Genomic DNA, 15,386 nt, shown 5'->3' with positions numbered 1-15,386 from the left:
TACATTGAGAGCTACATTGAACATCACGTGCCAAATTTGTCCAGTCGAAAAAGGTGGAAGGGATGGTAATACTATACATATGTATCACGTATGTATGTCGTAAAGTTAGAATTAACAATCGCTATAACATTATGAAGTTTTATAATTATTTTACAATTGGATATATTGATGCTGCACTTTATCTCGTTTATATTATATTATTAAAAATACGATGCAATTGTTGAGTAAACCAATTTCCGATGTGCACCATTTGCATTGAAGTCTTTAAGAATTGCAGCTTCCTTTGATTTATCGAGTTGCATATCTATGTACATTTAATTTCTATTTTTAGCTATTTCATCTTTACTTGTTGTAACTACAACTTATATGTACATATTTGGTTACGAAAAACATAACATTATAACGTGTTAGAATTCGTCGATAAAAAAATTAATTTGAAACATATGACAACTTCAAGATGAACTTTCCAAATGCATAAACGTGTGTAATGCGCTGATTCGTAATAGCTGGGGTTATGTTTTCAAGTACATGTGTATATAGCATAAATTCTGTGTGTATCTAATATTAATTATGTATGAACGTAAATTGGAAGACGGAAGCTTGTGTTACATTCAATAGTTTAATGTATGTTTTATTCTCTATTTTTATACACGAAGACACCAGATTGAATAGTTATAATAGAAACATTATAAAATAGTATACATGTTCTACGATAACCATTTATGATTATATACATTATTTGGGTTATGATATCATAAAACATTACGAATGTCGAAAGGTGTTGTGCATCTTTTTAGTTAATGCATGTGTAAATACGAGTACATAATCTACATTCAGTTTTATTATATATGTAAAGAAAGTATATTTAATTAGTTTTTGACTATTAATATACTTACTATACACTTTGTAATCTTAAGATCTATTAACGGGTATAATCATTATCAAGTATTTGTCGATAGTGTAGTATCGTGTTTTAGTGAATGAAGTCACGTTAATAATATTTAATTATTAAATTATCAATATCAGTTACTTCTAAAGTAAATATATTAATTCTGTTTTAGAGGCTTCATATTAATAACACATGTATTGGATACTGGATATAAGTGGACAAAAAGAATAGTACAAAAATATGTCGTTTATAGATAATGTTGATAGTTATAAGAAAATAGTTTCTGAAGAACTCATACAAACATCATGTACGATGGATGAAAACTCAACTGAGTTTATGGTCTTACCCAAATATGAACGCATAGAAGAATCACTGGTAATGAAATACTGAATATTTAAAAAATGATGTATAGGAAATTTTAATAAATATTTTATCTCTATTAATTTAAAAATAATATATGTAGGTTGTTGGTGAAGAAATAATAGTAGATGAGAACTTGGATTTAACCCAACAAATTTCTGAAGAAACTATCTGTGAATCTAAAGAAACATCTGAATATTTTGAAAGAGATATAGATACAACAATACCTATTGAATATGTTGAAGACTCTGTGCCACTGTGTACAAGAAATATCTCCAAGCAAAAATGGCTTTCGAATGATGCCATTAATGATGACATATTGGTAAATGTTAAACATTTTTTGAGATTTTATTAAATTGAGTGTAAAAATTGAATATAAAAGAATATTATATTTTCTTTTATATGTTTCTACAGTTACCAGAACCTGAAGAAAGTGAATCTGAAATCAGTTGCAGTAGAATACCAAGTGATGATCAATACGAAGATGAAGAGACAATAGCTACATTTGTAACAGCTACTGGTCAGCAGTTAGCATTATATGCCGTTGAAGATTCAGAAGAAATTTTTGCTGTTGCGATGTATGACGAATCTGGAGTACCTCCAACCAGTTTTCAATTTCTTATGAAGTATGTATTTTAAGTTTAATTTTTTCTTCCCAACTTTTATTCTATATTATTATGGAGAAGCGTTTTCAATCCCTAATATTGAATAATGAAATGGTTATATTTTCAGAGCTGATGTTGAAAGATTAATAGGTGAAGGTGCTGTTAGAACTGTAAGGAAACCAACACAAATAAAGAAACAATTACTGACAACACAGCCACCAATATTCTTTTCTAAGAATGACACAGCAGACGATGTGTTGATACACAGTGAAAAGAAAATTATACCAACTAAAAGTCAAAAGATTCAAAAGAAAGATAATTCATGGGAAGAAAGTTCAACCTTGATGGACGATTCTAATTTAAATCTACACATGAAACGAGTTCCTAACATTATATATACATCTGATGACAAAACCTCAGATTTAACATACCTAATGATGGATAATTGTTCTGTAAATATTGGTATGTAACTAATTACTATTACAATATCACAATTTTACTTTGTTTACGAAGAAAATAAGTGAACACTAAAATACTTTGTTTCAGCAGATAACTCTGATGACTATCAAGAAGAGGATGAAAGTGACAGTGAAATTTTAGAACAATCAACCGTACAATATATCCTCTTTGAAGGCGATCAATCTGATTCTGAATTAACTTTCGATGAGATTCAAGCAACACTTCGGAATCTTAAAACTGCCGAATCGAAATCATCAAGGAAGCAATTGAATAAGAAAACGGATAGAGAGCAAAACAATCTTGTAAATATTAAGAAAACTGAATGTGATCATTCAGTAGATAACAGTTCTAATTACAATCATATCACCAATACTTTGACGGAAAGAAAGTTAAATTCTGTAGACAGTGAAAAAGAATCTCTAGAATCATTTACAGATTCAACAATGAATGAAATATCAAATAACGCAAATTTGGACCTTTCAAACGGTTCCATTGAATGTGTATCGCCTGAATCGACACAAATACAATATAGAACTAAAAGATCTCGTAAGCAACAACTAATTTCTGTGAATCGCGAAGATTCTGAAATAATTATTCAACCGGCGTCTCTTTTGAGTGACGAAGACAAGAATGTTAAGAAAAGAGGTAAGCGGAAGAAATACCGCCAAAGGAATAGAGAAACGAAAAGAATAAAAAGAGTTAAACGAAAGGAAGTTGAAATTATTGAAATTGACGTTGATGAAGAAGAAAATATGCTCCAGTCGAAAAGGGATGTTGTTGAAATAACCATAGATGACAGCAAGGATAAATGTTCTAGTGACAAGGAGAATGAAATTATTATGGTAGGAGATTCGGATGAAGAATCGTCACAATCCAATTCTAAAAAAATGTTACTACAGTGCCAACACTGTGCGAGAAATTTCCGGCAACAAAGGGCATTAGAAACTCATTTACGAGTTTGCTCGAAGTCACCATCAAATTTGATTCGATTTAAGGAACAGAAAGTGAAACATTCAAGTAGAACAAATGATGACACAGTAAAGAAACAATACGCTTGTAAAATATGTCAACAGAAGTTTGATGTAGTTGTAGTGTTGGCACGACATGTACGTTCAGAACATTCTCAAAAGAAAAAACGCAGATTTAGTAAATCATCTATCGAACAGTCATCTATAGAGGTTGAAGAAAAAAAAGAATCTGTTGAAGCAAAAAAACAATTGACTATGATTAAGAAGATTAAAAGAAAAAGAAATCAACGGCCAAATTGCACATGGGAAGTTAAAAAATTGAGTTGCTCTGATTGCGGCAGATGGTTTCCAAGTGCTGCCTTATTGAGAGCACATTGCTTGCAGCATGGTACAAAAAAAACTGGTAATTTTTCACTGAACTTTTTCCTTGATAAATTATTATATTGAATGTATATCCACCAATGTTAGATCCATGTAATATCTTAATTCTATTTCTTTCGTTTTACAGAACACAAGATACGTAGATGTCATATATGTCAAAAGCTAATAAGGTCTAGGCTGCTTTTTGTTCAGCACTTAAAAATGCACAGAAGTATGCAAAAGAACATAAAGACGATATCAAATATTCAAAAAAAATTGCACACGACGAGATCAGTGACAAGTAAGATTACAACATTAAGAAAACGAGGACGACCACGGAAACTTTGATTCAAGAAATAATACATAGAACTTCTTTAAAATGGTGACATGTGACAAATATTGTTTACTATATTATTTCCTTAAATGTGAAATATGTATAATATAATGTTCATACTTCCAATAAAAATTGGAAATATTTATATGCTGTTGGAAAAAAAGAGATATCTTTTACTTTAAAACATATTAAATATGTAGTCCAGTGTATATACAATTTAAGTATATTATATTATACGATGTAGATCATTTAATTTTACAATGTCGCATACATTTATAGTTTGATATTAATGCACGGGCTGAGTTCCCCTAATTAATATTTGTGTTTGATCATGGCATTATTTATAAAATGTAAGTATTAAGTATTGAATCATAAGAATTGAAATAAAACAGAATTTAAAGATTTTGTAGAATTAGATTAATAACATGTTTAAAAGAAATTAGGGGAGTCAGCCTACTCATAGAATAAGAGTTGTACATTAAATTCATCAACGTACTTTGAGAACATGATTGACCATTGTAAATAAAATACTTCTATTGCGAACTATTACATTTATATTTGTTGTTTGATATATATACCTTTCATGTACACAATATATTGTACTTCTCAAATACGAGCTTACAAAAAGGCATTAGTTAAATATTTGAATAAGATTCTTGAACAATAAAATATAAGCTAATATAATATGATGAAAAATGAATTATTTTTTGTTTTCAGATTATTAGAAGCAGAAGCCATGGTATATGTTTATAATTAAAAGCAATAATATATTTTGTTCATGAATGGTAAAAATTGAAAGTAAATTCTAGTATATATGTAAATATGTTTACTACATTTAGATTAGGATTTATGTATGTATTATTATATATAGAGAAAATTTAAATTTAAGAGGTAATTATTCAAAAATGAAAATAAAAAATAAAACTAATGATTATAGATCTTGATCGTACAATAGTTGCGTGCATAGGTCATTTCAACAAGAGCGTGAGCCTATCATAGTTTAGCATACAACCAGAAATGACTGCCATATTGGAAATATTGCTATCCGCATGAAGATTTTAATCGCAACTTTCTCAGATACGATAAATTTTCGCAAAAAATGCTTATCAGTTTCATAATATACGCGTCAAAACGATACGTTGGCAAACACTTTGCTAGGAATATCCTTTAATATGATACACATACAGTGTACTATTCCGGTTTTGAATACCTTTTGGAACACCCTGTGTAATATTGCTTTAAGATCGAGCATCAAGATTACAAAATAAAAAAATGCATGCCAATAATAAATTCGCTGGAATTTCAAGCTTTATAGTTTTCTTTTGTTTCTCTGGCCAGAGGTATGCATTTGGAAAGGTTAAAATGAAATTGATTGTTAATTCTATAAATTTATAGTGATGTAATTGTAAAATAAAAATTATTTCTGTAGCCACATATAAAAAATGATGGGTAAGTTGGTAGAACATAAAATCTACTATAAAAGCATAAGATAGAAAAATGACATAAAAGTATTACTGTTATAGATGAAACGTACATGATGTGCGGTAGAATACCCAAGACATGTCATCCAGTACAATGTTCAACAATAGGGATACCAACTTCGTCAGAAATTCGTGATTGTTTAGGCCCGTCTTTGGCACAATTATTTTTTCAATATAGTCACGAAGACACGAAAAAACTGTTAGACTTAATAGCCCCGGAAAAATCTCCACCACCCTGTTTTACTGTTCAAATTAGTGACAAGAAATTAGTGTCGCTCGCGCACGATGACACTGTTAAAGCAAACGTACACGAAAGCATATTAGGTAAACTTTATCTGATAAATCATTTAACAAATTAATGTTGAATACAAAAAATTTTTCTCCGTTTATAACATAAAAGCAATTCATTAGAAATCGGCGAGACTCTCTTGGAACGTTTCCGAAAACAAATCGAAAATGAGTTACGTGATAAGATAGAGAAACAGTCGCAGGAGAAATTTCATATGTACCAAGCAAAGAAACGCCGGGAGGCTGAAACAAAGTCGCAAGAGCTCCATGCAAAATACGAAAACTATTTTAAAACAGTGCAAAATGAAATCCAGAAACAGATTGAAGTAATCTACATTATAATTTATACAGTTCCTCTATTGCGAAAAAATACGACCAGTTAAGGGAAACAATAGTCACGTGATTAGGTTAAAGTGCGTAGCTTTCGTTAGTTAATTTTGCAATAATTCTCGGCGTTTAAGAGGCTCCATAATATTTAATCAGGGTTTTCATTCTTTCACCAGATCTAGTAAATCTAGTGTGTACTAGAGATTTTGTTTGTAGGGTAGGTATGACGTAATAAAGAGGGTATTCCCTCGGTTCTTAAGGGAGATGTCATGTTGAATATTCGTATCCGCGCGATTGTATGGAAATGACGGCATAACATGAAAGTAAACGTATACTTTCCTTTTCTAGATTGAATGGGCAAACGTCAGCAGTCAATGGGTAATAAAAATGCAGAAAGCTGTCGTACAAGAGCGAATAAAAGTAACTCAGGAGATACTGCAGAAAATGCGGACCGAGATGACTTACGTGATACAGTCGTTGTATCGAGAATTCGAAGAATCATTTCGCGCTGAAAGAGAGAATATAATCGCTGATTTTAATGAAATTATGAGGTTCATAAATTAACATCCCCTCGTGTAGTTTTTGCAAAACTAACTTTTGAAACTTTGGGTAGAACGACATATGTGAAACTGAATGAAGAAAAGAAAGAGTTCGAGGAGAAAGTGGGCAGGGAGCTGCATATACAGCAACACCAGCTTGAAATGCAAAATACTGTAGACGTAATCAACGTCCATTGTCTAGAACAGTTGCGATGCTGTCGAGAAAAACACATTATACATGAACACTTCGAGGTAAGTATTATCTCAGATAAAATGCAGCAAAATGCGGACGTAGAAATAAAAGTGTGGGCGTATCGTTAAACTGAAAATTATGTGTAAATAGAAAGAAATACACGGGCTGCGTGCGTTGATTGCTCGCTTGAACGACGTTATAACAGCGATGAGAGAAGAGATAATTAATTGTCACGTGGAGAAGAAATCGTTGGAAGAACAATTCTGCGAAGTGGCTAAACAGTTTCAGAAGTTTATCGATTTCGTATTTTCTGCGGTACCAGGACAAGCCGAGTATTTGTTACCGTTGGAAATACAACGATTATCAGTTCCAGATAAGGATGAAAATGAAGAAACTTGTGAACAAAATGTGTAAACGTACTTCCATCGTTTTTAATGTAAAATAAATGACACGCTTTGTTACAGTTTTTTTAAGTAAACATAAACCGACAGTTTCTCTAAAGTAAAATCGGGTTAGACATAATGTAGAAATAATATGAATAAATAAGATTTGCATATAGGGTGATAAATGTATCATTTAAAAAAAAACTGATATTATGATGTAATACGAATCTAAATGATAATTGTGAATTATGTAATAACAGTACAATACATTTGTCATTATCGAAATATTTATATTTGAAGAAAAAGTCTTTCAAAACGTTCAATATCAAATAATTCGAGATATGTTTATAAAAATATTAAATGTTTACAAAAATAACTTCGCCGTACAAGTGCTTACACTAATCCTACGATTAGATGTTGCAATTTCATTTGTATTTTTTCTGTCATTCTATACACTGTGTGTAGATGATTCAATTGACCGCGTTACGATAATTTCTATTGCACACACAATATTTCATTGATACCGATAAATTGATCAAATATGTCACACAAATAATGGATAAAGCCATAGATACAATATAAAGAACAATTGCACGACTATTACCGTAATATAAGATATCTTCGGAACAAAAGGCTTGAATTTTCTCTTAAATTAATTTCTACTAAAATTTTCTAGAAAATCTAGTTAACTATTAGTAAACTATTAGTTATGAATTGCATTTCGTTGGCGTGCGTAAACATGGTCGGTACCATTCTGGGTCCTTCTGAAGACTCGACATTTTCGGATGATAAAATTCCCGTATCATGATATTAGAGTGTCCAACTCTACTTCGTGGCACAGGTGGATAATCTGACAGTCGCCATCCATATAACCAGCTTGTGCAATCCGGATAATAAAATCGCTCTTCTGGCATATTTTTCAGTCTATCGTAATCAGTGAACACATTAACATTAGAGTTTGTAAACAATATTGCTTAATAGTTTAACCACCTAGAAGGCTATTAATCAGCTTTTTAATGATTGTGTGCTGTATCTAAAACAGCTTAATGACTTCCTTCCAAAGTGTTTATTAAACTGTACTGTTTCAGAAAACTTGTAGGCTTAACATGAAAATTGAGTAAAGTTAAAAAATCTTATTTAATAAGACAATGTCAACGTGTTAAAGGAACTGTTGTTTTCATCGAACGATTATTAAGAAGATCACATTAGCTAAAATAAATAAATAATCTTCATAGCTAGCTATAAGTTTAGCGTTAATTACAGCAGAAAGAGTATAAGATGCAGAACCTTTTGTTAAAATAATTTTCAGCAGTTATAAAGCTAGGTGCTCCTTCGTATAGAATAGCCCTAACTTCAGGATCAATTGGTTTCATAATGTTCATATCGATAGAATCATCAGTCTCGCCGGGCCTCCAATTTGGTAATGGTTTCAAATGTATCTAAAAATTTTAGAAGTGATTCAACTTTCAATAAGCAACAATTGTGGATTTTTATGCTTTTGCAAAACATTTCTACAAAATATAAAGATGTGTGTGACCAATAAAAATTAGAAAAAAGTATAAATCTCTATAAAACTTTCATGATTGTATTTTGTATAAAAATCTTCGGTATATATATATATATAAACTCGTTGCAGTATTTAGCATAATTAAACATATGTACAGTGCTCAATTGTTTTTCTGGCTCAGGCGTGGATGGTTCAACTGTTTTTACAGGTTCGGTAATCTTTAACCGATCCAATAACTTCTGTTGATTTTTTAAAAACCATTTGACACGTCCAGCTTCCTCTCTTTTTATCATCGCAACATGAAACGCCTGACAACGAGCATCGCAAATACCTTTGTTCGCCATATCGTGATTTTGTAACGCACAGTCAATGATGAATACTAATTTATTGTAAAAGTCACAATTTGTAATAAAATTTTGTGTTGCTATGAAGTGAGATCCCCAACTATCGCGTTGCTCTGGTGTTCGTTTCATTCTTGTAAAACGTCCATTAGCATAGCAGACAAGAGAAATATTGTTATATTATTTACATATTTCAGCGAATCATTTTATTTACATTCTTATTACATATAATACATATTATCGTATGCCGAAAAATTATTTTTGCGTGTGCTATCATATTAACTTAGAAGATAATAATTCCAGTGAGCATTATTTCATATAAAAACCGATGGAAAAGGAAATTAATTGGTTTTGAATCTCTCTTGAACAGATGATACGTTTATAATCAAACTAGTAATAAAAATTGACGACTGGTATTATTATTTTTCTTTTTATTACAAACGAGATGAGTATTTATTAAAATATTAAAAAAGAAGTTTTAAGTGTAAAAATTTTGCGCGACAATCAAATTATTAAAGAAAAATGAATGTAAACATGAAGTTTACGTTCGCTATAAACCGGTTGCAACGGCTTAAATACATTCAACCAATTGCCCGATGCACGCAGATTTTATACATATACATGCATATGTATATTTTTAGTATACGTGGAGATAACGATATTTGATTGTAACATAAATAAGGTCGACGCGCAAGCATGAATGTGCTCGATTTTTAAGAGATCAGGTACTTATTGTAAACACACATAACTGTAATTAACAAAAAGCCGCTTATAATCACAAATTACGAAATTTATTGTATCCAATATAATATTTAAATGAAATTTAGTGAATAAAAAAAGCACTGAATCTAACTAACTTATCTATGTTACAATCTAATTAATACGTGATAAAACCAACGAGAAATGATTTTTTTTTAAATATACAAAGAAACCCTCTTTAAATAAATAGTCTATCCTTTTTATACAGACTCTGAGAATACTTTAGATAACACTGGTAACGTTCCTGAACTGAAAGATCTTCGTACGTTTGTTTATGATTCCGTTGTTGGGTTTACCACCTCATCTCATTACCAACAAGTGTACAAAGCGATATAACATCGTATTACCACGATGTCATCATTAATGATAAGATTTTTACAAGAGATTGAGTTTCTGCGGCGCACAAATAATCTTTATGTTTCAACTCTTTTTTCCTCTTCACAAAATAGTGTGTATATTATCGTGACATAGTTCTATAAAAAAATATTTCTAAAAAATGTATTCTCCTGCGTACAATTTCGTGTTCGTTCAACGTGTACAAGGATCATTAGAGTGTCAAGCAGCATCAAACAATGATTTATTCGGTAACGATGAGCAGTATTACGATTTCGTAATAATAAATAAATATGGCGTGAAGTATGAGTTCTCACATGACATTACTCCCTCTTAAAGTCAACATCAAATGACCCAGTAATCACAGCCATAGGAAGCAATATTGTTCTACATCTTAATGTTTAGATGCAATGTCGATTATATTACAAACTGACTAAGGAGCAATTCTTAATTTGTACTTGGGTAATCAAGACGAATTGTACATATCGTACTGTATCATTGCAGTTTTCCTTTTCTAGTCTGTTCGATCATTCGTTCGTTCTGTACATACATGTGTAACTTATCTACACTACACTACAAAATAATTACACCATCCGTGATTGGTCTAAATAATTATTAAATCTAAGTTTCTTAATCTAGAGTTCAAGGTCAGTACTTTATTTCAATAAACTTATGTTTTCGCCTAATCTTAGATTGTGCATTATAATTCATATAAATACGGAAAACTAAAATTTCATATGTCAGTCCGCAGCATATGAAACTTTTCATGGTGAAATCCTAAGTCAGCGCTTGCCCATCAATTATGTTGACCTCGTATTATATACATTTTTTTTCTACAATTTCATCTATGCAATCCACTGTTTTGCTGTTAACTTAAGTTTATTGTACAATATTAAATATACAAGTAAATTCTCTTCAAGTAGAGCTTGTGTTTAAAAAAAAAATGCTTAGGTATTATTTGCTTTATCTGTAACTCGTTCAATAGAATTTTGTTGCAGTGAAGTAAATTATTCTCAATAGACTTCTCTTTGTACAAAATACATGCATACTCCCACAATTTCAAATTTAGTTCAACACACTCTAAGGAACAATTACAAATGTTTCAAATATTTTTGTGGATTAAAAATTCCTGCAGATATGCTAATATATACACAATCATTTCATAAATAAATTGAACGAAGTTATTTAATTCAGCATATTCTGTGCCCACGAAACAATGATATTTTATTCAGTTCTCGTAACAAATTTTTTGCAATAGATATTGTTTATTTTTCAAAAGTTAATTCAATTTTTCTTTTGAAGTAATAAATATTCAGTAAAAAAAAATTGTACGTTATCTGATAAAACAGAATATTTGTTAGATACAATTGTTTGCTTAAATTATTTTTAATTATCTGTTTGCTTTTTTACTTTAACAGATAAACATTGTGATTCATATTGTGTCTGTACTTAACTTAAAAAATTTTCTAATATATCCTCGATACCAATGGGCCTGCGTCCTGCGCTTGGCTCAGGCATGAATTTTTTTTATCGTGTTATGAATTATTATACACATGTAGTAATACAACAACAACAGATAAATTAACAAAATATCACTTATCTTCGATAAACTCTCGCCATACGAAAAACAGACGCTCAGTTTTTATCAAATAGTGTTCCAGCATGAATATTAAGCAATTTAGAAATACCTAACTGGTAGACACATCAAGTAATACCGAGCTTGGGGCTGTTTTATTGAGATACACGCTCACATCTTTCAAGCGACTAGACCTAGAAGAACCAGCTTGACTCTGATTTGTAAAACTTAAATCGTTATCAGCTTCTGGTTCACTATATTCATCATCTTGTTTCTGATGTAGCATATATTTGAAAAATTCGTATCTAAAAAAATTGTTAGTTTCGATAATGATATTCGATTTGCTATTCAGTCTAACATGTTATGATTATTGAAATCCACCTTTTAAAAAGATTTCAGAAAGGTACAAACTTTAACTATTAGTGTAAGCACTATTTATTAATATGTGATATAAATACTTACGTTGACCAACAAATTGTGGTTGCTGGAATTTGATACAGAATACGAGCATATAAACCACGGAAGTAACCGCTTACACCTCCATAGGCATAAACCTTCTTAAAAGCATCTATCATACCATGAGCGTGTACACCGTTCTGTGTATTTAGAAGTGTTTTACAAACGTCTAAAGGGGTTGTGACTGCAGCAGCAATAGCTCCTGCTAGTGCACCTACAATTTGTACGAATTTATACAATTTTAATAAACATATGTTTACTGGAATACATTTTATAAACTGAGAAGATTCTTAAATCAACGGATATGCTACTGTTTTCAATGGGAATTTCTACATACCAGATTTCATATGTGCTATAGGATTGTATACATGTTCTGGATTTGTAAAATTTTGTGCTACTTCGTAAGTTATAAAGTGGATCATTTGGAAAGGTACATTCATGGCCAATTGGGTTGTGTAACTCCTGTAGAATGCCTTTAAACCTTCTGTTTCATATACATTTTTTATACATGCTACAGCATTTCGATATGGAGAGTCATACATTTGTAATCGTTGTTTAACCACTGGAATAAGACAATTTACCAGATTATAATTAAATATATTTAAAACAAACATTATAAAGTGTGTAAAAACATATTTTACCTTCTGCTGGATTCATTACACCATCGTGAAGAAGTGTTGCAACACAGCCAGCAGTTCCATAGGCAATCAAATTAAAGTCATTGTGTGCCCTTGTTGAAGCTAGTATTCTATTTTTTAAGAATTCATAGCATGAAAAATATAAGGCATGTGCTGGGCCAGCCCCCACAACCATTGCACTCATACCACGAATTGGTCTTAGCAAGCCCTCTTGTTGTACCATTCTAAAGAGAACTTCACTTATCCCGCCTCCCCCTCCTAGACCTGGCCTCAATGCCTGCATTCTTGTCTAAATATAGTCAGAAAATTAAATATAAGTGATTAACACATTACAAATAAGACATTTATTTAGTAAAATTATTTTTCTTTACATAATTTATAGATACATAGTATATTCTTTTATAAACAATTATAATGCTCAATTGATAACCAAAATAAATATTGTTTCCAATTCTCTTCTTTTATTGATTGTGACTTCCACTTATTGATAATAACAGGGATGTATCATCACATTTATCAATCAAGATCAACAATTATCAATTAAGTGTCTCTATAAGGGTTTAAGCAGGTGTTAAATACTTTCAATCAAGATATAAATATATATTTTTTTTTACATACTCTAAATAGAATGCAGAGCAAGTAATTAAACTTTAAAATTTCAAACTTGTGACATTCTGCTTGCATGACACAACAAATTTTCATTGCAACTAGAAATCATTATACATGTGAAATAAATAATACATAGAAATTTCCAATTAAGAAAGAAATATCACAGACATTATATAACGAAAATTTAAAACTCAGTTACTATTTAAGAAGTATGTCTGTTAATACTGCTACAAGTGTAATGAATTGTACAAAAAGTATCAGTGGATAAAGTTAACTTCAATGTTGTTTATGTGTTGTACCCATGAGCATTTGTATTATATATGTATCACAACATGACATCACATACAAATTAGACACCTTATTTGCATAGGAATGAAGCTAATATCACAAAAGTAAAATGCATATAGATTTTCATTGAAGAATTAAGTATTCTCAAGTAAAATTATTGTGAATAACATTGATTTATTTACTTTGCGTTTGTATGTTTCATATATCGAAAAGATAACAATTTTTCTGATATTTATAATAAATAAGTAATGTAAATATTCTGACTATAGCTAAATTTTCTGATGACTAAGCTTGCTCGCCTGTATTAACCTAACAGTACCTAGAAATAATTATGAAATAATATTACTTGAATTGGTTACACAATAGCGTTTCCAACCGTAACATGAAACAGGAAAATATCTGTGCAATCGTGAGGCAACTGCAACTTCACTGTCTGACAGTGATTAACGGCAGTTATCTTGAAAATGTAAACGCCACACTATTTATTTAAGATTTCGATCACGATTGTGTCAGGCACTTCTACTGTCACGTTGCTAGATGTCATTAAAATTTTATTGAAATTGAAGGACAATTTCATAACTTGTAGCAGTAGTTGAGGTTATGTAAAGTATCTTAAAAGAAATTCGCAAGAAATAAATATATTACCTTGACACTATCAAGGGGGTACATCACACAATGTTCCATTATTCCAGCAAACGCACCTGCTGTCATATGCACGGCCATGGAGGATGTCGGCAGGCTCTCGTATATTTCCGCATTCATATTTTTGAAGAGGCGTCAGCGCGAATTCCAGTTTATAACTTTAAAATGCCACAGTCGTTATGCAATCTGTCGAAACGATTAACACGCTTTCGGTAGCAACCGATGCCAAGTTGCTTTCGATTTCACGATATTTACTTTATAATCATCGAAATGTTGCACATTCAAATGGAATCGAGGAAAAAGTTCATCCGCTCGGAGTGACGAGACGTAATCGTACAGGTTGATTGTTGAATGGAACCTTATTGGAATTGAAAAGGCTACTACTCCCCAATAGGCAAATTTACAATGTACGATTCGCTTCACGTCCTCTCAGAGCAAAGAAATGTTTGTTATACCTGTCCAGTCGGTTATTACGCTTAAAAATGCGCCGATGTGCGGAATTTACGCTTGACAATTTGGTAAACTAGGCTGAGAACTTAATGCACGTTGTCATTCTTCGTGATACGACTGTGAATCGCCACAAGTTGATTCGGAGCGAAGAGGTTAGCCGTATGCGCACGTGCCGCGCATGCGTCGTAGCCAACCACGTGGTTCGTGCGTGGAGTGCATATGCGTGTATGTATATTATATACATATATACATAGTAAGCTTAATAAATTGTAGTCTATCTGATTACTGTGCATTTATCGGTTGCATAGTAACGGATTTATTTATACAGTTCTCAAGATAAAGCGAATGCATTGTTGTATTTGTATAATTTACCACTTGAAAATAGGTTTGCCCTTCATTCGAAATGATTGACTGTAACGTTATATGTAATTACGATTTTTGGGTGTGATGAACGATATATCATACAGTTACAATAATGTGACAAGGTTTGTTGCAAGCTTTAAGATGTTTTTGTAAACCGAAGTAATAAGCTGTAGTCGTTTTATTGAAAGAATAATATGTTAAATCGTGTGTTGATACGATGAAAAATATTATTAAGTAG

The 15,386-nt window shown here is 31.2% G+C and overlaps 4 protein-coding genes across 12 annotated transcripts; 2 read left to right on the top strand and 2 right to left on the bottom strand.

Moving 5' to 3' along the window:
- The first annotated feature begins 17 nt into the window (after positions 1-17).
- Positions 18-5,263, top strand: LOC144470281 (uncharacterized). 6 transcript variants are annotated; one of them, XM_078181243.1, is made up of 8 exons: positions 306-624; positions 1,062-1,264; positions 1,353-1,571; positions 1,664-1,875; positions 1,982-2,316; positions 2,401-3,684; positions 3,790-4,023; positions 4,693-5,263. In XM_078181243.1, exons 2-7 carry the CDS (start codon positions 1,130-1,132, stop codon positions 3,987-3,989), a joined length of 2,385 nt encoding a protein of 794 aa, XP_078037369.1. In that variant the 5' UTR covers positions 306-624; positions 1,062-1,129; the 3' UTR covers positions 3,990-4,023; positions 4,693-5,263. The 6 variants fall into 6 exon arrangements, with proteins under 6 accessions (XP_078037370.1, XP_078037369.1, XP_078037368.1 ...); XM_078181244.1 differs by lacking the exons at positions 306-624; positions 4,693-5,263 and adding an exon at positions 18-88 and having other exon boundaries at positions 3,790-4,676; XM_078181242.1 differs by lacking the exon at positions 4,693-5,263 and having other exon boundaries at positions 307-480; positions 3,790-4,676.
- Positions 5,264-5,363: 100 nt separating this feature from the next.
- LOC144470286 (uncharacterized) lies at positions 5,364-7,521 on the top strand. The gene is made up of 6 exons (XM_078181253.1): positions 5,364-5,424; positions 5,499-5,780; positions 5,868-6,070; positions 6,420-6,622; positions 6,685-6,862; positions 6,954-7,521. Exons 1-6 carry the CDS (start codon positions 5,418-5,420, stop codon positions 7,215-7,217), a joined length of 1,137 nt encoding a protein of 378 aa, XP_078037379.1. The 5' UTR covers positions 5,364-5,417; the 3' UTR covers positions 7,218-7,521.
- LOC144470287 (uncharacterized) lies at positions 7,501-9,304 on the bottom strand. Its single transcript, XM_078181254.1, has 3 exons — positions 8,849-9,304; positions 8,474-8,625; positions 7,501-8,110 (listed from the first exon to the last, which is right to left on the bottom strand). Exons 1-3 carry the CDS (start codon positions 9,164-9,166, stop codon positions 7,894-7,896), a joined length of 687 nt encoding a protein of 228 aa, XP_078037380.1. The 5' UTR covers positions 9,167-9,304; the 3' UTR covers positions 7,501-7,893.
- A 144-nt stretch (positions 9,305-9,448) lies between these two features.
- LOC144470284 (mitoferrin-1) lies at positions 9,449-15,076 on the bottom strand. 4 transcript variants are annotated; one of them, XM_078181248.1, is made up of 6 exons: positions 14,591-15,076; positions 14,339-14,521; positions 12,800-13,085; positions 12,496-12,720; positions 12,165-12,372; positions 9,449-12,007 (listed from the first exon to the last, which is right to left on the bottom strand). In XM_078181248.1, exons 2-6 carry the CDS (start codon positions 14,453-14,455, stop codon positions 11,815-11,817), a joined length of 1,029 nt encoding a protein of 342 aa, XP_078037374.1. In that variant the 5' UTR covers positions 14,456-14,521; positions 14,591-15,076; the 3' UTR covers positions 9,449-11,814. The 4 variants fall into 4 exon arrangements, with proteins under 4 accessions (XP_078037374.1, XP_078037373.1, XP_078037376.1 ...); XM_078181247.1 differs by having other exon boundaries at positions 14,339-14,493; XM_078181250.1 differs by having other exon boundaries at positions 14,791-15,076.
- Between the last annotated feature and the right edge of the window lie 310 nt (positions 15,077-15,386).

The sequence above is a fragment of the Augochlora pura genome, chromosome 5, assembly GCF_028453695.1.
Source record: "Augochlora pura isolate Apur16 chromosome 5, APUR_v2.2.1, whole genome shotgun sequence".
NCBI lineage: Eukaryota > Metazoa > Arthropoda > Insecta > Hymenoptera > Halictidae > Augochlora > Augochlora pura.
Note: the sequence above shows the minus strand (reverse complement) of the source record. Positions and strands in the feature narration are given on the sequence as shown.